The sequence below is a fragment of the Amblyomma maculatum genome, chromosome 3 (genome assembly GCF_055883805.1).
Source record: "Amblyomma maculatum isolate TAMU_Amacu chromosome 3, ASM5588380v1, whole genome shotgun sequence".
NCBI classification, from domain to species: Eukaryota; Metazoa; Arthropoda; class Arachnida; order Ixodida; family Ixodidae; genus Amblyomma; species Amblyomma maculatum.
The window spans coordinates 34,210,631-34,234,715 of NC_139346.1; the positions used below are offsets into that span (position 1 = coordinate 34,210,631).

Sequence of the window (24,085 nt, forward strand, 5' to 3'; positions counted from 1 at the left end):
AAGCGATGTGCGTCACTGCTGCCTCGGCCTTAGTTATGACGACAGGCACTGGCTCCGCACACTGCAGAAAGACAGTCTTCTTCACCGAGTGACTTTCGGAAACCCTTGCCTTTCAAAACTGAAGAACGACGTACGCATTCAATCCCACCCTCGTCGCCAGTTGTGTGGTTCATGTGAAGGAACAGATAAGTTTCCAGGGGCGGAGCGACGTTTATTGCCACCTGTTCGTCGGTGCGTGGCTGGTCGAGATAAGCCCACGCTCAGGTTGTGGCGCATGCCATTTATTCGTTTTGCGTGCCTGCGCATTAACGACTTGGGCGATATGCTGGACACTACAAGGAAGAATTTCATTTTCTAGGAGCAAGTGAGTGACCTCTGTGGCGCAGATGGATGGGATGGCTCGGGTAGTAGCGCTCCGCGTAGCGTAATCGGTGGCGCGACGGCGATGCATTTCTTCCCCGAGGCGAAACCTGGGAGGGGCCCAAGAAGGTCAACGCCAGCACGTGGAAACGGGTTATGGGGATCGGTTGAACATGACCTGAAAGCAACATTGTGGGTTTCTTGTGACGCTGACGGAGTTCATATGCGGCAGCATAGTGCTGAACGGAGTGGTAGAGCCCCGGCCAGTAAAAAAGTCGGCGCAGGCTGTGTCGTATGTGCGACAAATACCCGGCGGCCAGCCATGGGCGCATAATGGAATTGTTCAAGGGTAACGGAACGCAGATGTTGTGGAACGACGAGCGAAAGGTCTGCGTCATGTGGTCACATATTACGTCGGTACAGGATGTTCTCGTGGAGTACAAATAAGACGAGGGATAGACCAGGGCACTCGGAGGTAAGACGGGGATAAGGTAATGTAGCGAAGGATGCAAGCGCTGTCCGTCGGCAATGTTAGAAAAGGCCGAGACAGAGAAGAGACATGCGTAATAGTCAGTCGGTAGGACGAGGGGAGTCCACGGGATTAGGGCAAGCAGTCTGCATCTTGGTGAAGCTGGCCGCACTTGCACATGACGGAAAAATATATTCTTACAATCGTAGCGACCAGCGTCCTAAATGGTCAGTAGGATATTTCAGCGAGGAAAACTAAGACAAAGTATGATGGTCTGTTATAACAGTAAAAGTCGGTCAAACAAATAAGGGAGCTGAAATTTTTAATAGCCCAAACAAGCGCCAGGCACTCTCGCTCTATGATATAATAATTTTGTTCCGGCATAAATAGGAGGCCGCTGGAATGCGCAATCACCCTTGTGCTGCCGTGTTGTCAATGAGCGAGTATAGTTCCAATTTTATGTCCATTTGCGCCGGTGTTGAGTTCAGTATTGGCGGATGGGTGGAAATGGGCAAACAGGGGTGGAGTATGCAGCATTAAGCGTCCACTGAAATGGGTCACCAAGAAGGGTAAGCAATGCCATAACACTGATAGATATTGAACCACCCGTCATTCTATTGCAAAAATTTTCGATCTAGCTTCTGCAACACCAGAGATATCGGCGATTAAAAATAACCCTTCCAATTTTCCCTCTCAACTCGTACGCCGAAGGGAGCCATAAAAAAGAATGCAAGCAAGTGCAAAGCTCCGCCCAGAAATACGTCACTTCGATGAACTTCCGGTTGCCGCACGCTCGCTCGCTGACGTACTCGCGTCAATCCGTCTTCACTCGCATTCGCCTGAGGAGTTCGCCAGTTCGCGCAGCGACGGTTAGTGTAACCGCAAACCCGTGGTTAGCCCATGCTACGCGGCGGACCAAACCATGGTTACACCACTAACCGCGGTTATCGCAAAATTGAGCTTGGCGACCTCGGTTTGCGTTGTTAACCGAGGTTATGGCGGCGTCTGTTGACGGAGGCTACTCGTCGGCGCCCGAGTGCGCGTAACGTACGAGCGGGTCTGCTTCACAAAGTTATTCATTTGCCCACTGTATCACGTTTAAAGATCGATGTACAGAATATGATGCGGCCCGACGTCTGCGATTACGGCCGACAGTGCAGCGACTGCATACTGAAGCCTTGTCTTGCCTGCAATATCGCTTGAACGGCAATTGTTGCTGAGCAGAACGTCAAAACATGCGCGGCCTTAGCTATGAAAGTGCACGAGTTTGCACCGCTTGCAGCACGGGATGCCGCGAGCAGGCTGAGGTACGTTACACAATTACCGCGGGGGTGGGGCGCGCGAGTGCGGCGAACGACGGCGCCGTGCATGACCGTCCCTAGTCGTCGCTAGGCCTAAATTGTTTCGTTCGAAGCCGCGGTGGTCGGCGCTTTGGAACTGTTCAACGCTGTCGTTAATCGTCTCCTTATGAAAGTGCCTTAGTGTAAATCCTATCCTGCCGTAGTAAAATAATTACAGGATTAATAATTATAGGATTAACTCTGGCTACGCATTAATTGCAGAGCTAGTACGAGCCGATCGGATGAGTCGAAATGCACCAGCGGCAGCTGGCTTGAGCAGAAACTTGCTTGTATCTCGGCTGTCTCGGCTATCGCTCTTACCAGCAATTTGCTGCTGGTCAGCGATCCTCACGAGGGCTTCATACTTGTATTCAGCTCAGTATTCCAGACCCCAACAAATTTTAGCACGCTTTATTTCGGACGTCGTTGCTAACAATCCGCCGTGTCGTTCGCGTACGGTATGCGGGAGCAGGGACCACAGCGGCGGTGTTTACGGCGATCGAGGAGGTGCTGCCATCGTGTGGTGCTTGACCGTGCTGTTGACGCCTCGTCGGACGACACTCCGGTACTCCTGAAACCACGTTATATAAATAAGATATTTGTAAATGCAGCTTCGTTCTGCCGATCTCTGCGTCGCTTCGGTTGTTGCACTTAATGGGCAATGGCCACCTAACCGATAAGGGCGGCGAGCTGTGTAACAGCCCGAACAGAGTTCGAGCAGCGCACCAGCAGACGACTTTCGCAGCTACCGGAAGTGTGTCCGTGACGTCATGGTTGCAGTGGCCGCAGCGAATGGCAGCTTCGAGCAAGCCTTGCCAGTCAACTCACCCGTGACGTCACGGTTTAAGGAAATAGCGACGACCTCTCTACCCACGAATTTCAAAAAAACGCTGTTTTTAAAAATTAATAATAAATCGCTGGCTTTCTTCCAAGGAGTTATACTTTGGGTTAATGCTCAAAAGGATTTGTTCTACACACTAAACACGTTTATCAGTGGCTTCTTGGTGGCCGTTTCAGTGGACCTTCAAGCTACGAAAAAGTTGCAACTTGTTCAGGCCCCCAAGGGGATTAAGCGTCTTTCTTGAGGAGGCGAGTGAGATGACCAGCAAGGGTTGCGAAGGTTGGAACGAATCGTCGGGAATAAGAACATAGGCCAACAAACATTCGAACATGGCTGGATGAACGTGGAGTGGAAGGGCCAGGCTGAACGACGGCAGCATTAACCAAGTGGCTAAGGACTGATTTCTCATAGACCGAAGCTGGACTTCTTCGAGTTTATTTGAAGTCCGGAACATCTACACCGCGCAAGAATTGTAGAAAGGCGAAGAAAATGGCTTTCAAATGTGGAGGAGAAAATAATTACGTCGTCAAGATAACAAAGATAACACAAACAAGTGTTCGACTTAAAGCCTCGGAGCAGAGTCCACCATGCGTTCGAAGGTTGCTGGGACATTGCAAAGGCCAATAGGTATGACATTAAATTGATAGAGGCCGTCAGGGGGGACGAACGCTGCTTTTTTACGGTCTCTTTTGTACACAGAAATCTGTCAATAGCCGGAACAAAGGTCGATGGACGAAAAGACTATCAAGCGCGTCGTCGATAAGCGGAAGAGGATATACATCTTTTTTGGTTATCTTATTCAAATAGTGGTAGTCAACGCAGAATCTAAAACTGTTATCTTTCTTCTTGACCAATACGACAGTTGATGCCCAGGGGCTCGATTATGTCGTTCGCCAACATCTTCTCGACCTGCGTTTGAATGACGCGTCGCTCGGCAAGCGAAACACGATAGGGCCGCATGTGAATAAGACCGCTGTCTCCGGTTTCGGCGCGGTTGGTGACAACTGCAGTTCGGTACCCTCCCAAATGGGCAGGTGCCGAGGTCGAAAGGTCACTATAAATAAGCAAAAGCTTGCGTAACTTAGCGGCGAATTCAGGTAACATCATCTGTAATCATGCTGTAAACAGGATCAGGGCGCAAAGTGGAGGACGAAGGGGCGGCTGCAAGAGCTGTAGTTGGATCATCTGTAGACAGAGCTTAAATGGTACAATTGGTAAGCGGGAACAACGCTTCGTCTTTCGGGCAGAACTTAAGTTTAGTTGATGGCAGCTCAGATCTCACCCCCCTCAGCGTCGTCTTTGACAGTCAGCTGCCCCAGAGCTTTCAACCCCTTTCACATACGGGGAACTAATACAATACGTCAAATTAGAAAGAAAACGATACGCAGAACCCCCTAAAGACCTCAGCAGACAAGAGGCAGTACCCTGGACGAACATACAGGCTAGGACATTCCCAAACCTAGCAAAGTACCACAAAATCTGGTCCTAAAAATTCAAAAATAACACCTGCACTGCATGCGGTGAAGTCTCGGACATCCTTCACATGATATGGAACTGCGAAGAGCAATTACAGAAATATAAAGCTCGAGCACTCAGCCAAGCGGAGTGGGAGGCAGAGCTGGCCCACACAGGTCTCTCTGAGCAGCGCAGCCTGCTCACCAGGGCCCGGGAGACAGCCCAGGCCAATGATATCCTGGACTGAAGATACCATCCGCGTTCCGTTAAACAATCAAAGTCTACTCTTTCTCTCTCTCTCTCTCTCTCTCTCTCTCTCGACAGTCTATCGCACTTCATCATCCTCTGCAGCACGGCTAGCGAATACGTCTGAGTAACAATATGTCTAGCAGATTGTGATCAGAAGCAATGGAGTCCATCTTATCGGCTTTTGTGTTGGGCGCCTCTTGGCAACGGAGTAGATGTTTTCTTTGGGCCTGACGTTCGCAGGAAGCTAAACTTATAACGATGTTGGTGCCTAGAACTTCCTTCAGGAGTGCCTAGCTGACAATGACAAACTGAAAAAGAAGGAGAACGATGATTGCGCGAAAATAACATTCCTTAAGTGAACATGTGCTGGAAATAGAAGAAACAAAGTTGAGTTAACGACGCATGTGCGACAGGCGCGCTTGACTTTCCCGGTGGATAGAAGACAGTTGAGTGCGCTGGATGTAAGAGTCAGGCAGAGGAGCCAGAGTGTTCCGGATATTTTATGTTGCTTCCCTTTTGAATTTGATCCTTTCGGCGACATCGAAAATAGCAGAAGCGAATGTAAACGTCACCTGCAGCCCTGACTTTTCCAGTTGCACCGATATCCGCTCAGTGGCAGTTTTTCTCGGTACCCAGAAACAAAACTGGTCTAAAGGAAAAGATAAGGGTAAAATATTTAGTTGCATATACCATGGGTTATTTAAAAAGGAATTTTATGAAGTTTTAATTTGAATCGAAGCGTAAGTAAAACTATAATTATAAAATATTGATTGTAAAGATGGGGCATGTATTGAAAAAATGTGTCTATGCCATTGCGCACATCTTCACAATCTCACATGACATCTATTTCAGCAAACGACCGCCTATGATAAACAACAGGCATTCATAGGTTGGTCGTTCAGCGTAGCATTCTATAAAAAATAGAAATGAGAGGTAGGTTTCTGCTTTCACGTTAGCCGACCGGAAAATTAGTGACATACGCTGCCGCATTAAGACAGTCGGATGCTGTGACGACTTCTAGGCTACAGAACTCCACAGACTCAGGCCGACACAAGGGTACGAGTCGAACTCGCTGTTTCGCTGAGCCGGAACATGCATTGGCCTGAGAGCAAAAGAAAGAAAACGATAAATAGAGTTTGTTTATGTATATTGTGGTGCGTACTATATTTGCATTTTTCTCATGATAAAGTAATCATAGTGTCCTGCTTTAGGTTTTGAGCTGTTGAAAGGAACGTCTCGAAACAGATGCCAAGCCCATAAATAACACCATAGAGTTTATAGTTGATACGCCATCCGTTTATCCAATCATGCATACTGCAAGCATTGAATAAGTAATGCAATAATCAGTTTCTTGGGAAACAGAAATTTCCAATAACAGGAAAAACATCACGCTAATCACAAATTATGCAGAGCAAAACAAAAAAAGCACGCGCGCGCAAGAAAACTGCGGAAAGAAAATTTGCAAAGCAGATAGTGGTCAATAAACGATGTGAGACCTCAAAACTACAATGACTAGGAATGCGACAGAAATCAATGTAAATTTGATTGATTTTACAGGGAAGAAATGCACAAGCAAGAGTGGTAAATGAACGTTAAAAATTTTAATGGTAGACGTTCAAAAACTGCCCTTACCTTATGTTTCAACAAACTAACGATGTGCACGCTCAATATTTCTCCTTGAAGTCTGTCTAGTGTTTGAATAGCGAAAAGAAAGCATGAAAACTACAGTTTGTCGCAACGCGGTGTCTTGCGCGCCTACAGCGCGCTTCATATTCATAAAATTTGGGCAAGGTATATGAAAGAGTTTGTCAGCGTACTTTATTCACATTTTGGAAACCTGCATTATATCAATCCCTATATACACAGATACTTCCGGGGATGGACTTTTGCGCTATTTATTACCAAAAAGACGCCCCCATAGCCCCTTTTGGCAGACTTAACTAATCGTTTTGAGGGGCGGAAAAATATCACGAACAAAATTTCACGATTTTGATTCGAGTCAAAGCTCTTGCTGCTTCGGCGAAACTTTTTGCCCGCGTGTGTTTGGGTACCAAATTAATATTATATTAGTCGGTTCCTGAAAGTCCGCCTTTGACAAATGGCAGCATTTGTCGCAGCAATTGCATCTATTATCTCCGCAGGCTCACCGTTTCTGGCTCAGCGCACTCTATCGTCCTTCTTCTGTACATCTTGCTTTACGAGGTGACGGGCAGCGAGCGGCGCTCCGTCTTCGGGCTCATCGACACCGGGTTGCCCTTCACGGTAGTTCCACGCATGCTCGAAGCCCTCTCTTGGCTACATCCTCACTGGTTCCTCGTCCAAGCGTTCATCCTGATTCCAACCGGCCTCCTCGCCTTGTGCTGTTACCTGCTTGAAGAGTCCCCCATCTGGCTTCTAGCCACGTGGCGAACGCACGAAGCCGAGCACCTGATGTTGGCTGCGGCCGGCCACAATGGCGTCGATCACAGGCTTGCCAAGAACAGCTACCGGGTTCTTCTCGAGCAGCTGGCAAAGGTAGAGGAAAAGGCTCCGAGCTCTGGGTTCGACGCCAGACTGAGGGCAGCATCCGCTCACACTCAGGTCGTCACCGTGGCGCTGTCCTGGTTCACACTAACCCTCACCTTGTACGCGTCTGCGCTGCGGCCAGCCAAGCCCTCGAACGGGATCCTTGAACTAGTGCACATCTGCATGCAATCGCTTTGTTACGCCTTGACCTGCTTGTATATGCACCTGAGGGGACATCGCAGCGCACTCTCAGTCGGCCTCGTCCTTTTGGGAGTGTTCCTGATCCTCCAGGCAGCATTCACCTACAATGCCCAAGAGCAGGCGGCGCGACTGTCCACAATGATAGTCCAATGTGTGTGCTTCTGTGCACACAGCATCAACTACGGCTTCACGGCTGAAGTGTACCCTACAGCCATGCGCAGCATAGGGATGGCAGTGTCGTTCGACATTGGCCGTTTAGGCGGACTGATGGCTGCCGCTCTAGCACTCACTGACGGTGCTGACGCACTGTTGGCCATCGAACTTGCTATGGCTCTGCTCGTTGTGCTCACCGCAGTCGCCATCCAGTTGCTGCCAGAGGTGTTCGTGATGCACAAGCCAAAAAGGAAGCTGCCGGAAGTGCTTACACCCCAAGAGCGCAAGGAGGTGATTAAGGCATCACTGTCTCCGCACCGACACCGTTATGCCAGTAGCGGACCCTCGTCGCCACAGCGATCGTTGTTGGAATTACCGTATTCCTCCCTTGCACCTTCTTTCATTCGAAGGAGTTCTGCATATCTTTTTCCGATCCGCACAAAATAACACGTGCCTCGGGAATACGGCTGCCTTTTTTCCACAGTTACTGTTTGCTCCTCACCGCGCACCTTTTCTGCTCTTTCATTTGTTTTCGTATATCTCCAGTTACCCCATCCGAACGCGGACTGGTTGCAACACTGTATGCAGAGTTAGCATGCTCATTGTTGCTCTCTGGTTTTCAGGGTAGATACTTGAAGAAACACGCTTTTCTAGTGAACATTCGTAGGCCTTAAGAGCATTGCTCTTTATATAATTAGAAGCTTCTTCTTTCGTGATTTTCACTAGACTGTTTACATCGCGGAACTTTCCTGCAAGCACATACTATGCTTCTAAAACATAAGCCAGGATGCTCTGAATTGCAGACCGCAATGCACAGCCTCAAGCTTGCATAAGGAGTCCACAGACGCTGTTTTTCTTGCGCCTCTGTCTTTTTTTTAATCAACCGAAGTTCGGACTCTCTCTTTTGTATAGTTAACCGCGTTTTGATGTTTTGACATTTGACCTTTTATTTCACAACGAAACTGTACAAAAACCTAAAGCAAACAACTGTTTTTCGAATAGCAGAAGCTTGTATCGGCAAACAAGGTGTACTTGTGTATCCCACAACAATAAAAACAAAGACGTGAACAGTATTGTTCTGAGTACAAAATTAGTAAGAACGACAAAAATCACATAGCAGTGCAAGGATAGTTAGACCACAAATCTCTCGCAACGTAGAAGCGGCGGCACGTGCCTGAATGGTATATCGATAAATTTAGTATTTCATTTAAACACTACCACTGCCTGTTTTTACTTTTTTTGCTAAGGTAGTCCATAGTTTTTACTATAATACCGACAGCAGCTGGCCTTCCGTGTTTCGAGTAAATGGCGCATGCTTAGGTCGGCTCCACTTGGCCAAAGCTGGCCTCAACTATGCGTGCGTACCTTTCTTCTGAACAGACCTGGCTAGGCTTAGCCAGCTTTGGCTACCTTGGCATATCTCTATTTCTTTCCTTATTGTTTTCCAGACGTCCAATATCATTACGTGCTTGAGTTCACGGCAAGAGAGAGAGAGACCCGTTAATGAAAAACAGAATTTAGGCGGCGTTTAGATTTCGCTGGCATGCTACTTCGTGTAGGAAAGAAAATCGGGTAGGGAAAGATAGGAATAGAATGGTGAGGAGAATAACAGAAATGAAGGGGGAGATAAAATGCTGCCATTAAATGCGTTGTAAGGGGCATCGTGGAGTACTGATATGAAATGAAATGATGAAATGTATAATCCGACAAATGTGCTTATAGGATTCACAGCGTGAAAAATACCTGAGGGTAACATTCAAGGTGAATTTAGAGCTTGCAAGAACTTTGATCTCTTTCAAACACGTAAATAAAAATTAATAGCGAGTCTCTGTTGCATAGGGCAGGCTAAGTAACCTAAAGCACAGTATATTGTTAAAGGCACTGGGGAGAGCCTCTTCATGCTATGTTCATAGTACGCACGCCCGTCCGCGTACGCAGCACACTCAAGCAGGATATGTTCTACAGTTTCAGTTGAGCCATAGCCAGTTGGGATGCATCAGTTTTCGTGAAGAACGGCTGAATGAATCTTTGATGTTGGGGACATTTACGAGCCGCTTCATCTGCTTTTTCATTGACTTTAATGCCACAGTGGGCTGGTATCCACTGAAATGTTATGCAGTTACCTCCGGCCAAATGAAGTAGATACCTGATGACATGACTGATAATTGGTTTTCTTCAGCAGGTTATTGAAGATTTGCAGAGATGCTTTGGAATAATTGAAGATATAGGAAAAAGCTTCTTTAATACCTTGGAGATCAACTGTCGTAGATAATGTTTTCCGTTTCAGCCAGTAAGACAGGACATGGTTTGTTGAGGGCACATGAAGGACACAGGAAGAAGTGTCTTGAGTAGGTGAACCGTCGGTGGATATGTTGGTGCAATGGGCATATTCCTTACTTAAGTAGGCGAGAGCGGCTTGCAGAAGTGCTGCCTGTGGCATGCGGCTCTTAGTATTGACGCCAGGAACAGAGATATTCACTTTTAGAGATCATAGTGTCCACGGAGAAAAGCTGGGAGGTGGTAGATTTTGTGATTGGGTAATAGTAGGCAGGGGCAAGAACTATAAAGCTTGTCCAAAGCTAGAGTTGCAGTGAGTTAGGTGGGCACGTTGTAAGGAGTGCTTCTTCCCTTCAAGGAAATTGTGGAGATGGGTATGTATAGCTTTTTGGGCAGCAGTCACATCTAGCGGGAGACGTTTTGCTTGCACAGGTATTCCTGATGCAGAGGATTCCTTTGGGAGTACAAGGCATATTCGCAAACTGTTGTTCCACGCTGCTTCAAAAATCTTCTTGATTGTAGGAGATAATACTTGAAGCTCTGGTAAATAGTAGCATAACGCTCCTTAAACGTAGCCTTTTTCAAGCAGAATCATCGACCGGCAGTTGCTGCCGCATCGTGTTCCCACATAAATCTGAAAACCTGCGATGCTGCAATGATCCTCTCTGGGATTGTTGTAGAGCATAGCTCTTTGGCGCCCGTTCCTGGGTTTCGCGGCGGCGTCGGCATCGTCGGTCTCGTATCCAGTTCCGCCCCCTTTTGCGCTTCGGAAACCGGAGCCTCGGAGGCAGAGGGGAGGGGGGGGGTACACTAAGCGGCGAATGATGGGGGCAGGAGCGCGCAGCAACCGGAGAACACGAGGAAAGGAGGGGGGGGGGGTTCTCCGGAGGCCGCGCTAGCAGCGACTGACTGATGCGGCTAGCGAGTCAAGACATCGTGCTGCGTAGAACACCATCGCCGCTATACCGAAAGAGGGCCACCCCCCCCCCCCCCTCTTCCTGAGTGGCGGCGAGGGTGCTCTGCGGTTGCCAAAACGTCCACTCGCTAAGCGGATCAGGGTGCGTGCATCCCGTTCTCATTAGCTTCACTCGCTAGCGGCGTCAGCGAGTCGCTGCTATCTGTTAGTCGCGCAACGTTCCTATGGACCCACGCGCTGCCTCTCGCAACCTCCCGGTAACTCAATTGCTCTATTCATTTCTCCGACCACAAAGCTTCCTTCATGACAGCCAAGAACTGTTAGTGGAGTGTTTCTTGAAGAAATGCGCGTGAAAAATTAAAAAAAAAAACGTTGTCTGCAATTGTACATACGTGTCGATTGAAATCTTTGCCTCAATTTATCGAAAAGCTGAAACAGTTGATGTGCTGCGCTCAAACTTCGCATTAGGAAGTAACGGAATCGTGGGCAATTGTTTTAATCTGAGGTGCCCAAGAGAGAATACTGTCAATAGTAACACCTAGGTATCGCTGTGATCGTATATACGGCAGTGGCCGTCCACCCAGAAGGAGCGGCTGTCGAGTCATTCTTTTTCTTGTGAAAGCCATAGCAACGCTCTTTTCAGATGAGAGGCGAAGACCCAGGGGATTCAGGTACATTGAGATGTGCAGTAACGCTCCCTGAATATTTTACTGCGTGATGTAATGCGAATTTGATGTATTCCAGACAAAGAAGAATAAGTCTGAGTGTGTAGAGCTTACGCCTGCCTCCTAATTTTCTGGCTATTTATAATGCACTTTGTGGAGCACGCGTCCACCACTAATGCGGGAATCGCCGAGTCGTCGGTCGAAACCACCTCCAAGGAATCCAGCAGGAGCGCTTTTGGGCCCTCGTTCATCATCAGGCCAGCCCTAAGACTAGTCAAGCCGGCCGTGCCATGGCGCCTTACGCCAATCGTTTTTCGCCGCTGACGGAGGACGCGCTTGAACCGCCCAAAAAGGTCAAGAATCAGGGTTCTTCTTCCGCCAATCAGCCTGAGGCTGCTGCAGAACAGTTTTGGAGCTTAACGGCAGACCCAGCGGCGATGAAGTAACGGCACGCTCATCCTTTCCCGGGACTTCACCTGAGCCAATGACGGGTCCGAGCTGGTGCCAGCCGCCACTACCAGCGTCATCCGAACATGCGTCGCGTCCCTCATTGCGGGTAACTACAGCCAGTAAGCCACAACATGAGCAAACGGCTGCACAACTGCCCGCAGATGCAATTGCAGGCGACTCTAACAATGTGGACCTTGCTGACGTCGCAAGCACCGATGCTACGACGCCGCGGACAGAACACCCTTGGAGCACAGCCAACAAAAGAATACGCCGGTGCCATCTTGCCTTGGCTCCACCGCGTGAGGCGCTGCGCACCTGCACGGTAATTTTGCAACCAAAAGAGCAGTACCGGATTGACAACGTCTTGACGACATAGTGATGGAGTTGCATAAGAAGTTCGCCTTCACTGGGATACTTCGCTACAAACTTCAGGCCTGTTCGAACATCATAGTCTTCCCTACAACCAACTGCCACATCAAGGATGCAATCCTAAAACTAAACAAGCTATGTGTAATTTCTGACCACATAATTCTGGTGGAAACGTATGAACCGGTACCAGCCAACGCCACACGTGGTGTGCTCCACGGACTTGCCGGTTTTAGCCCTCAGGAGCTTATACGTCGCCTCCACTGCAGCACCCATCGCATCATTGTTGCAAGACCCATGGGCAACAGGGGCACAGTTTGGTCACTTTTCAAGGACAAACTGCGCCAGCAAGAATATGTATTTTGGGCTGTGCGAAGTCAAGGTCTACACGTATACTACGCGGGTCACAATATGGAACGTGTGCCACTATATTGTACACCGCCAAAATGCATGTCCCAACACACACAGAAGGCGCTGTGGTAAATGTGGCAGCCCACAGCATGACCAGCAAAATGAATCCGATGTCTGTAGGCCTGGCGATAACACAGTATGCAAAAACGGCAAAGTAGTCATCTAGCGACTGACCCACGATGTACTGCACGTCGGCAAGCAATGCAGAACCTGCGTGCAAAACTTCAAGCAAAGTGTGCAGCAGGCGGCACTACGACACGCAATACTAGCGATAACATTCCAGCGCTCAGATTCCACAAATGTAACCGAAACCATGAGCCAGCACATCCACGGTGTCCCCTCTTTAATGCTCATAACGTGGCCAGCTCCAACGTTACAACAGCCGCCATCGATGTCGTCCAGAAGCGCTGTCGGCTGCGCCGGCGACGCAAGAGCAGCAGTAAAACGGCAACTGTCGGAGCCGCTGCTCAGGTGGCTAATATTCCAGGTTGCAATGTCACACAGGGAAGCCGTGCCCCAGCATCTTCAACAGTTCGACCGCCACCAGCGATAGGCAGCATGACAGGTTCCACCGCTTACCGACATGCTCAGAATTCTCGTAAGGCCCACCCTCCTGCAAATTCTGCGCTCTGAACCGTCTACAGCAGTTACCAACCCATTCACCGTGTCCCGTAAGGACGCCTCGCTTGCGATAGGGCAGCAGCCCATTAACCAGTTTTCTAAGGCATACCACCAGCTCCATTCTGCTCGCGAGGCCACGCCAACCCACCACAATCTTTTCTCGCTTTTTGCTTAGCGTATGGATCGTTTGGAGCGCAGCCGAAACCAAATGGTTGCTGCTCTGAAAGCCATAAGGGCAAGCCAAAACCAGTTCATAAGGCCTACTCAAGTTCTTCTGGAACGTCACCATGGCGGGCTCGAGCTAAACGTCTAGCCTGCAGCCAGGAGCACATGGTTCCTTCAGTGGAACTGCCGCTCTTTTGCGTGCAAAAAGGCAGAGTTTTTGCTCCGCTACCCGGCGGGGATGAGTCCTACTGTGATCCTACTGCAAGAAACCCGAGTACCAACTCCAACACTTCCAGGTTATATAACGTATCAGGAGCCAACCATACGGCATTACCAACAACCAGTGCCTAGCCTAGACGGCACCATGCGGCGTGGAGTAGCCTATAAAGGAAATGCAACGGTTCTGGTGGCCATGCACGTTCAACATGCTGCACTAAATCTGAGACGATGGTATACACCTTACAAGGAGATCGTTGGGGCCGTCCTTAAGCTGTCTAAACGCGAAGTAGTGGTTGTGTCGGTTTAAGTACGACCTTCTATTCGAAGCAGTGTAAATTTGATTGGTCTTGGATCTCGGACTTTCAAAAGGGGCATTCTGGTTCTGTTAGCCTGATTGGCTGTGACTTCAACATACAACACAATGAATGGGGATCGAGGAGAGACACGCATCAAGGATCAAACTTTGTGCGCACGATGAATGCGACATATTTCAGTCTCTTCAAAGGACGCACCCAAACTACCTGCGTTATTCAGAATTATCTCCAAGGTGACACCACGACTGAACGTAAATGGGCGAGCCATCCCGATTTTATTCCGTAAGCAATACTGCGCCAGGTTTCGAGCCGTCGCGTGCACCCGGCGTACGACATGATTGACTTTGAGCTGCAGCTGCGTCGACACCGGAATCGCGCCGTAAGGGAAGGGAGGAAGCGGGCAGTGCTAGCATTAGAACGAAAGCTGACACACCACTCTCCCAGTCCTCTTGCACTTCGCACTCCTTTCGTTCCCCGGATCGCACTCTCTCACCGCATGCGATGCAAGCAAGGCCCAATGTTGCATGCGCGCGTCAAAATCCAGGCACGTGCGCCAAAGCAAATAGTCGCGACGCACAATTAGGGTTCAAAGGGCAGACGGCCGCCGCCCAGGAGAAGGAATTGCCCAGTAACAAAATACGCAATAAAAGACGATGGCTAACAGGAGTAAAAGAGGAAAGAGAGAAAGAGGAGTTCGCGTCGGGGTAAATCAGTTGCTATACAGTCTTACACGGAGAAGCATCGGCGATGCTACACTACGTGCCGAACCTTAAACGCAATATTACAGTATTGTTTGCGCAACTTACCAGGTTTAACCAGAATCAAATTACTGTTTAACTTCCGATGTGTGCCCGACCACGTGCGAGAGGGATCAGCTCCTATATTTATTACACTTCAGGATCGTACGACAACACGATTTAGACGTATGGCCAGTGTAGTCAATTGGGAAGTGTTCCGGAAGCAACTGGAGCCGAGCGTTGAAGATCCGGCGGCAAACCGAGCTCAGGTCCAGAGTTTCAACTTGTACAGGAAATGCGGCAGGCCAAGTTGTTAGCAACGAAGAAGTACCAAGTGATGGAGGGCACACCTTCCCCTGGCCTTCATCTCGTAAATCCTTGGGAACAACGCCTTGACGCCCTGCGTGAGTAGAGAGCAAAAGGAAGAACGTCATTCCTAAGGTGCCGTCTGAGCTTAATTATGACTGAGGCGTACGATTACGCCAACAAATTGTCCACGGATCGATGGCATGATTTCGGCTCAAGTTTTAATGGTAACATGAGTGCGCTACCCATATATGGCAGGTGCTCCGCACGTGGCAAGGGAAATAAAAACGCTGTATTGCAGCAGAAGCAACGGCTCTTCGCATGCGCATAACAGGTGAACGGCTGGCTATCAGGCTGGTCACATGTTTTTCCCCTAACTTGCAAATATACCGGATCCTTCAATTTACGCCAATGACTCACACTTAGAATACTCCAATTTGTAATATACCACTTCAGCAGGATTTGGATCAACCTTTTAATATTTTTGAGCTGCACACAGCTTTAACAAGGGCAAACACCACCAATTCACCAGGACCAGACGGAATTACTGCCTCGGAATTTCGCAACCTTCCGGAAGGCAATATTTAGCGCTTTCTCGATGCCATAAACAACATATGGAGGCCGGGTACATTTTCTAGACCCCGGAGAGAATCGGTTATTATACCGATTCCTAAGTCGAGAAAGCCACCCAATTTACTCAGCACTGACCGGCAACCTGTGCAAGATTATAGAATGCATGGTCCTGGAGCGCCTTCTTCGGCTTCTATAAAAAAACTTTGTTTCATCCTCGCCAAACGAGATTCCGCTGGGGGCTAAACGCCCAGGACGTGCTTCTCATGCTGTGGCATCAGATTTTTTTACGTACATGAACTCGTCGGTGCAACCTAGAGCCGTGTTTGCCGTAGATGTCCGCAAAGCATATGACTCATCGAGAGCGCTAAGTTAGCTGGAGTTCGTGGCCGTCTGCTCACGTTCATTAGGAACTTTCTTGCCCACCCAGCGTACAAAATTAAAGTAGGCGACCATGTTAACAATCCAAGACCTAACAATATGGGTGTACCACAAGGCGCGCTTCTTTCGCCCACATTATTCAATCTTGTAATGGCGAGACTTCCAGCGCTCCTTGCTGCCATTCCGTCCCTGTATTATGCCCTGTATGCAGACGACATCTCCATCTGGGTAACGACCAAGCAGGATATAAAAAAAAACTACTGGAGTGGAAGTTCCCTAAACCGGGCAATGCTGGGGTGAAGCCTGCGGCGGCCATCTTATGGTGGGCAAGAATTGGCTTGCCAAACGCTTGGAAGCGCTGTTCGCGGGCGTCATCAGTGTGTTTCCAGTGCTTAAAAGATTTTTAAGTTCTAATGCAATGCTGTGGGCTACCAGCTGAGCAAGTCCTAATTAAACACGGTGAATTAATTAACTGCTAATGATCTTTAGATCTTACACATCATCGAGTCATATGTCTTTAGACAGCATATGTCAATTATAAGTGCGCTGGATTGACTTAATTCCTAATTATGCTAATTAGATAATTGTCCATAAATGTTAAAATACATGCACTGGCTACAAGTCATATATCGTAGGATAGCTTATGCCGAGTACAAGTGCTCTAGACTAACTGCACGTCTTAATTACCGCTAATTAGTGAATTGTGATTAAACCTGAATTGAATGCTAACCTTTCAAGTCATATATCGTTGTGTAGCCTATATTGAGTACAGTTGTAATATACAAACATTATTGCAATTAGCAGGAATTATTTAGCACGACTAGCGGTAAATAATTAGAATGTGCAGCTAGTTCAGTGCTGTTGGACTTGACATAAAGCTATTCAACGATATACGGCTTGTAGCTTTAGCATGTATTTATTATTTATTCAGAATTAGGCAATTAGCGGCAAATAATTAAAACGTGCGGCTAGTCCAGTGCTGTTGGACATGGCATAAGCTATCCAACGATATACGACTTGTAGCTAATATAGCATGTAATTTAATATTTATTCAGAATGATGCAATTAGCGGCAAATAATTAAAACGTGCGGCTAGTCCAGTGCTGTTGGACATGGCATAAGCTATCCAATGATGTACGACTTGTAGTTATAGCATGTATTTTGTTACTTATTCACAATTATGCAATTCGCTGCACTGCCGCCTGAGGGATGCCTGACAGACCATCTGTGGAGTGCGCGAAAGGCCCTGACCCGACTGACAGTAAGTATTCTGCAGCCTTCTTCTGAGACTTCTTTAATAGATTTTAATGGACAAAATTTGGTCACAATGGGAGTATGGTCATTCTCACCACTGTTAGTTTGTGTATATCTGCGTCGTTTATCCCTTGGCACCTGCATCTGAACTAACGCCTGTGTCTTTCTCGCAGTAGATGTCAGATTTTATTGGGCAGTCAGTGAATATAATGCACTGGTAACACAGTAACATATGTCCTTTCGGTGTCTGCAGTATGCGAAAGAGTGCTTATGTTTGAAGAATAATTGTGTCAGGTTCCCGTTTATTGCGATAACCCTAGACGTCTCATCGTATAAATTGTTGGTGTCCAGGTTGACGGATTCCGCTTGGTGACTGTTAAGCCATGAGCATGGTATTTATTTTTAAGTGGATGCAGCCAGGTGACAGGATCATGCACTGATTGGTCGGCAAATTACGTGATGTCACGACACCACGTCACAATGACGAGTGCACATGTGTTGCAAACCGGGGCTAGACCCCTGATATGGGAGTGTGATTCAAATTCTAACCCTCCATGACTTTTAGATTCGAAGTTGGGCACCTCGTGCGACTTGGTTTTATAACGGGGCATTTTTTCTATGTCGGGTGGCCTTGCACGTAGTGTGGTAGATTAGGACTGCATACTAATGTGAATGCGGGAGATAATTAATGGAGTGTAAACTAATTTAGCGATAAATGTTGAAGCGAGTAACAGGGTCACCACTTCCAGTATAACGCGGTCACTGATTTCGAAGAAACATTGCGTCCGACGCAGGCGCACAAGGGAGCAAAGCGATAAGAAGCACAGATGGATCCGGAGGTGATGCTTCGTACGGCCCACCACTCTACTGCGTGGTTTGTTTCGACGCAATGGCGGTTTTAGAGCACTGATCGTGTTATAACTAGAATTGAACAACCCTGTGTAGTAAGCGAACGATGACGCACAGAGGAAGCCGCAGGTGGATGCTTTAACGCTGTCGCGTTATCATTTTAAAGGCGGAGACTGTGTACCCCAACACAAGATAGTGTAAATTTTTGGAACCCTACGCTACAGCATCCCTTATATATAGTCTGAGTTTCTGCAACGTTGAACCCAATAAACCACACCAAATTAATCCAAACCAATTTTTTTTCGGCCGCTCTCCGATACATTTATTCGCTGTCCTGTATAAACAACAGAAGCCGGTCATCTGCGTGCTCTCCGCAGAGTTTTATAGCGTCTCCGCTAAGTGTAGGTGTAGCCTTTGTGTGTCATTTTCATAATTCTTCGCAACGCCTTTCAAGCAGTTAATTACTTGAAATCAATTGCAGCCTCCTGTAATTCATTTGTAGCCATTCTTTGGCAGCACGTTTTGTTTTATGAAAACAAGTTGTAAGCAAGGATGCAGATTCGAGTACCTCAATGTTTTGTTATATACGTATTACCAAAAATCTAATTTCTGACAAAATGGCTACGGACCGGCCACGGAAAAGTATTGAGCGCAGCGAATGCTATACCATGACAGCAGTGATGAATAGGTGTCGCCTTCCGATTGTTCAGAAGCATGATTCGGCAGACGAAGGAATATGACAAGTCAGGCAATCTTGGTGTTGAACGGAGGGAGAAGATATATTTACAGAGTATGCACAAAAACAACCGAATTTACACTGGCGGCCTCACACAGAGCTGCCACCACCCTAGCAAAAGGGTACATCTCATGCACAAAACATATCTGACACCGAGAACTGCTTTCTCACACAGAGGAAAGCTTACGTGCAGAGCACGGAGTCGCCAGTTCTGCTTGACTGGACTGAACTACTCAACCGGGTCTGATGGCTACTTTGTGATGGCAACGACAAAGACATGAGGGCTATCGCTTCACATAATGCGCCTCAAAATTACGCCGGCAATCAAACCCGTTGATCAATAAGATCCAACTCCGGTGGGTTGGCCATAATCTAGGACCCAGGTCCTTAATTTTTTAAAATAAAAGTACGGCATACATGCCGTACGCTCTCTCCACTCGAGTGTTCAACCTCTCCACATCGGCGCTCATCCTCCTTTCTCTATCTCACGGTCCACATGGGGAAACAACCATGCCGCTGCGGCGTCTCCCGAAGAAGCGCCACGGGGGGTTTGAGACCAGGACGCTATCTCGTTAGCCACAGGGAGCCAGGGTAGCAATACAGTCAGTGGGCATTAGCGAGAAGGGCTCGTCGTCGCCGCTACCACCCGAACCGGGAGAGGAACAGCACCACCACACACACACTGTATCCAAAAGGCGAACCAAAACCTCATAAAATCTGATCCGTATGTGTTTCCAGATGCCATGAGAACAATTCGAGAGGAACCAGTATAAATTGGCTGCGGCTTAGCTCAGCGATGCCAGGATATACGTAGCGAAAGCTAAGGCGTAGCTTGGTTAATCTTGATTGCACGTTCAGGTTAGTCTTGTTGCCTGACTATGAAAGGCCATCAGCGGGAGGGGCTCGTTGTCGTCACTGCTACTCGAACCGGGAGAGGCACCGCGGATAGGAAAGGTCAAATCGCGCTTTCGTGTAGGAGAAAGCAGCACCGTCCCATGCACCCAATTTTCGGGCTGAACAGAGCTCAGCTGGGGTTTATTCGAGACGCCGTGTGTCGAATAGCTCCATTAAAAGCCCCGCTCCTTCGTTAGCGGCGCCATGTGAGGGACCGCCAAGAAAGCGTGTTTCTACAACACAGGCCCTCCCAGGCAGAATGGAGCGCAGCTATTGTCGTGTCCCGAAAATCTTCCAACGTCTAGGAGGTGACAAAAACGAAACGTTTCCTCCTTCCAATCGTGCTCGGGAAGCGGCCGACACCGGAGGAGAGGCGCGAAAAAACAAACGAGGAAAACGCCTCAATCCTGGCTCCGAGGAGCGGGGTCCGACAGCCCTTTTGACGCGGCGCGGGGCTACGCGTGTAAGCGCCAATAAAAATAATGCTACCGTTTATCGCGGCCTTACAACAGCGCAACTGCATTTTCGGCATTTCCTTGGTCCCAGAAATAACACTCGCCTTCAATGCACGGACCTGATGTCTCTAGTTTTCTAAACTTGCCTTCCTCAAGAAACTTTATGCCTCGTACGAAGTATCTGTAGTGAGGTCAGAAAAATGAACCTCAACCTCATGCATAAGTTTGAGATTGAGTGAGGTCGTCTTTCAATGAGGTTGGCTTTCGAGGTCGAGGTATTTCCATGTTGCCACGGCTTACACTGAGGACAGCTCATTCCTAATTGTTGTTCAAGCATATCATCCTGGTGAGCAGGGCGGCTTATTCGGGCTCAGCTGCTGGCTTTAGGGACCTGATACTGCGGTCTGCTTCAAACTTCGGGCCGTATGTGCCTTCAGTCTCAACCTACAGGACGGTCTTAACAGAAAAAAGCATGTTACCAGTCTTCACATTTTATTTGTTGGTGATTTTTCTGTTAGACAATTAAACCACATGAGAAAGGTTAGATTAGTGATCTGCCTCGCATATGCAAGACAGATCACTATATTTGAGCCAAGGGAGTCACGGTTTATTATATATATATATGATAGGCCGTTGCTCAGTTAGACTAATATTCTTTTCGCTAACCTCTCTATTTTTCCACTTGCAAGGTGGCTTGTCTTCGCACCACAGGGCATACGACATTGATTTATTGAGGTTCTAGCTTCTACTAATAACGCATTGGAAAGCAATAAAAGAAAATGAAAATGCAACAATTTTCTTTTTAATAAATGTGTATATTTAAAGATGTCATACCTTCTAAGGGGACCTTGTGCAGTAAGAATAGGCCAATGACATCATCACAACCATCAAAAATATCGAATGCGTAAGGTGCCGTAGCATCGCATGACTATCCAAATTATACGCGGGGCCTTCGGACAACCACGGAAGGTGCAGACTGTCCCACGTGCGAAACAACCTAAGCCCGCCAAAACGCATAACATTTGACCGTAACCACAGGGAGTAATTTGTGTACTGTAAACACATTAGTGTAATTAAATAACTTTTTCGGTAATTTTATTGTATTCAATTACTTTCCTAATCTGCTAATTTAGTAATGTCATTCATTACTTTATTGAGAGTGATTTCTCGGCAAAAGTAATTATTTAATTCGAATTTGCTTATTAAATTGCAGCACTGATCTGCCTTTAGTCAACACTGCATATGCACGGTACGGTTCCGCGAAACCAGGAACCACGCATGGCAAGCTTGACCAGCGTAACGGATCTACAAATATAGAACTGTAAACTGAGAGTCTTTTACTAGCGGTGTAGAGTGTCACCGGTCACTTATTGCAGGTATCCTATGGGTAATAGTAACCATTCCTCAAGCAGCAAGGTGTACGGCGTCAAGGAGCACTCGAAGGGTTAGATAGTGCAAGACGGTTGGAGTACAAAACAAGCTCGGAGCGCGCAGTGACAGTCCTTGTTGCGTAGGCTAGGGGATAGTGGCGCCTGGTTACACTCGCCGCCAAAGGATGAGGAAGAGGTAGCGGACACGAAGGAACCTACATGGCGTAAACATTATTGAGCACAAAGTTCTGTGGTAGATTCCTAGGACCACGAAGCAATAAATAAACTGCTTTGGGGATTCCAAATCGCGGAGTCAGCTCCGGGCCAGCCAGGCGTTGGGCTCGCCGTTCGGTGCTGTACTGAACAAGGTAGATTCCATCGTAGCGAAACTTACATAGCGCCTCATGATGACGATTGAGCGAGGCAAGAGTTTCTTGGCATCGCCAAGCCTCCCTGAGGACTGTTCTAAGCACTAGTGCAAATAACAAACAAAACGTGTGACGTCATGTGAACTGTGCTTGGCGCAGATTTCGAATCGTTTTTCTTTTAGGCTACGAAAGACGAGGTCAACGACGACGAAGGCGGAACGGTGCTCGGCCATGTTGACAAAAATTTGACTCCGTAATTGTTCAGACAATTTAGCTCGACTGGAAATTTGACAGCCAGGTTAAGCCAACTGGCTATTACCCACCATCGTACTGCCTCCGTCATCGCTAGCCTTGTCTTCTAGTGGGCGTCATGTAAAACCATGCTGGGTAATTACTCCGCTACTTACAGCCACCCTCGTTCTTCAGGCTGTCGGGAGGATAAATTGCATGTACTGACCTGATGAATGACAAACTCGTGGTAGTGCTTGCACAGCACGAAGACCACAAATGAGATTGGAGTGTCGGAGAAGCAGCACTAGTTTAATGCCAGCTTTCGGACGCCATTAAAGAGCAACATGATAGAGTAAATCCTACAAAAGGCATTAACATAAGCTTGAATGCACAGCTACAATAATAGCACAAATTAGAATGTTCTAGCAGCATAAGGCAAATCATAAAATGGCTTGTACTGTCGCACACGTTTTTTTTGCGTGTGTAGCTATCTACACGATAAATTACAATAGTACATCTGAAAGGCTTGGCACCAGCTGCGAGTAATATGGCCTTGCACTGTCGCAGCCAGTATGTAATTTAATGTGATGTAATGTATTGTAATAATAATATTATTAATGTAATATGTGATCTAATGTATGTAATATGTAACGTTACAAAAAGGTTCATAAAAACCATTTATAAAGAATTACCAGAAATTATAAATAATCAAATATTTTATAACCATGAAAATCGCGCACAGGCTACACTTCCCGGGCATAAAGCGAAGGAAATCCAGCATAGCAGCGAACATGCGGGAGTCTCCAAAACAGTGAATAGCAGCACTGTGTGCAAATGCACAATTACATGAACGCGTATTGCATTTGGAGGAGTGTTTTGTTAGCAAACAGCAGCCCATTCCAGGCATCATGCCAGGACTGTAAGATTTCAACCAACCCAAATATTACGCAACTGAAATATATGCATGCCACAAAACAACCCTTTACTACTCATCGCAATCAAATGTAAGACATCTGAGTAGACTCAAGTACATAGCCTTTCAACCCGTGTCCTGCGCTTTGCATGAGGAGCGACGTTACGTAATTTAGCCTCTCTCTGACTCGCAAACAAATGTAGGCTAATTTTTGTGAACAAAGGCACTTCATCATATGCTGGCATGAGGCCAGACCCCGACAAGACTTCTGCTGTCGTCAAATTTCCCGTTCCTGCAAACAAGAGAGGTTTGAAACGCTTCCTGGGTCTCTGCGCGTATACCGCCCCTTCATCGCCGATTTTTCCAAGGTTGCCGCCCCCCTGACTCACCTCACGCGGTATGATACACAGTTCGTGTGGGGAGCCGAGCAACAAGAGGATTTTGTGGACTGTCGCAGACGACTGCAAACAAGCCCTGTTCTTGCGCACTTGGATGAAGACGCCGACATCAAGAGTCCACACCGACGCCAGCAATATCGGCCTCGGCGCTGTATTTCTTCAAAACGAACCTGGCGTCGAAAAGGTCACCGCGTATGCCAGCCGGAAGTTTTCCATCGCCGAGACCAACTATTCCACTACGAAAAAGGAATGCCTTTCGGTTGTGTGGGCAGCCATGGAATTTAGTCCTTACCTCTATGGCCGCCACTTTAAAGTGGTTACCGACCATCATTCTTTGTGCCGGCTGGCTAACCTCCGCGAGCCATCGGGGCGCCTAGCACGATGGTGCCTTCGTCTTGAAGAACTTGAGTACATCATTGTGCATAAATCTGGCCAGAAGCACGAGATGCTGATGCGCAGTCGCGCGCACCCGTCGGTTTAGTCGATAAGAGCACGGACCACGAGAGCTGTTTTCTTGGACTGGTGAGTGCTTCAGACGTAATGACCCGACAGCGAGCTGACCCGGACCTTCGATCTTTTATGGATCACCCGCAAGGGCGAGCTGCTGATATCCCGCCCCAATTTGCTCAGAACCTGTCTGCTTTCT

At 47.8% G+C, this 24,085-nt stretch overlaps 1 protein-coding gene across 1 annotated transcript in view; it reads left to right on the forward strand.

Annotated features, from left to right (window-relative positions):
• Nucleotides 1–24,085, forward strand: part of LOC146194485 (solute carrier family 22 member 7-like) — a 177,507-nt gene that overhangs the window by 141,602 nt on the left and 11,820 nt on the right. The window contains exon 5 of the mRNA XM_084596570.1: nt 6,856–7,907. Coding sequence (XP_084452696.1) covers nt 6,856–7,907 — 1,052 coding nt within the window. The remainder of the gene's footprint in view (nt 1–6,855; nt 7,908–24,085) is intronic.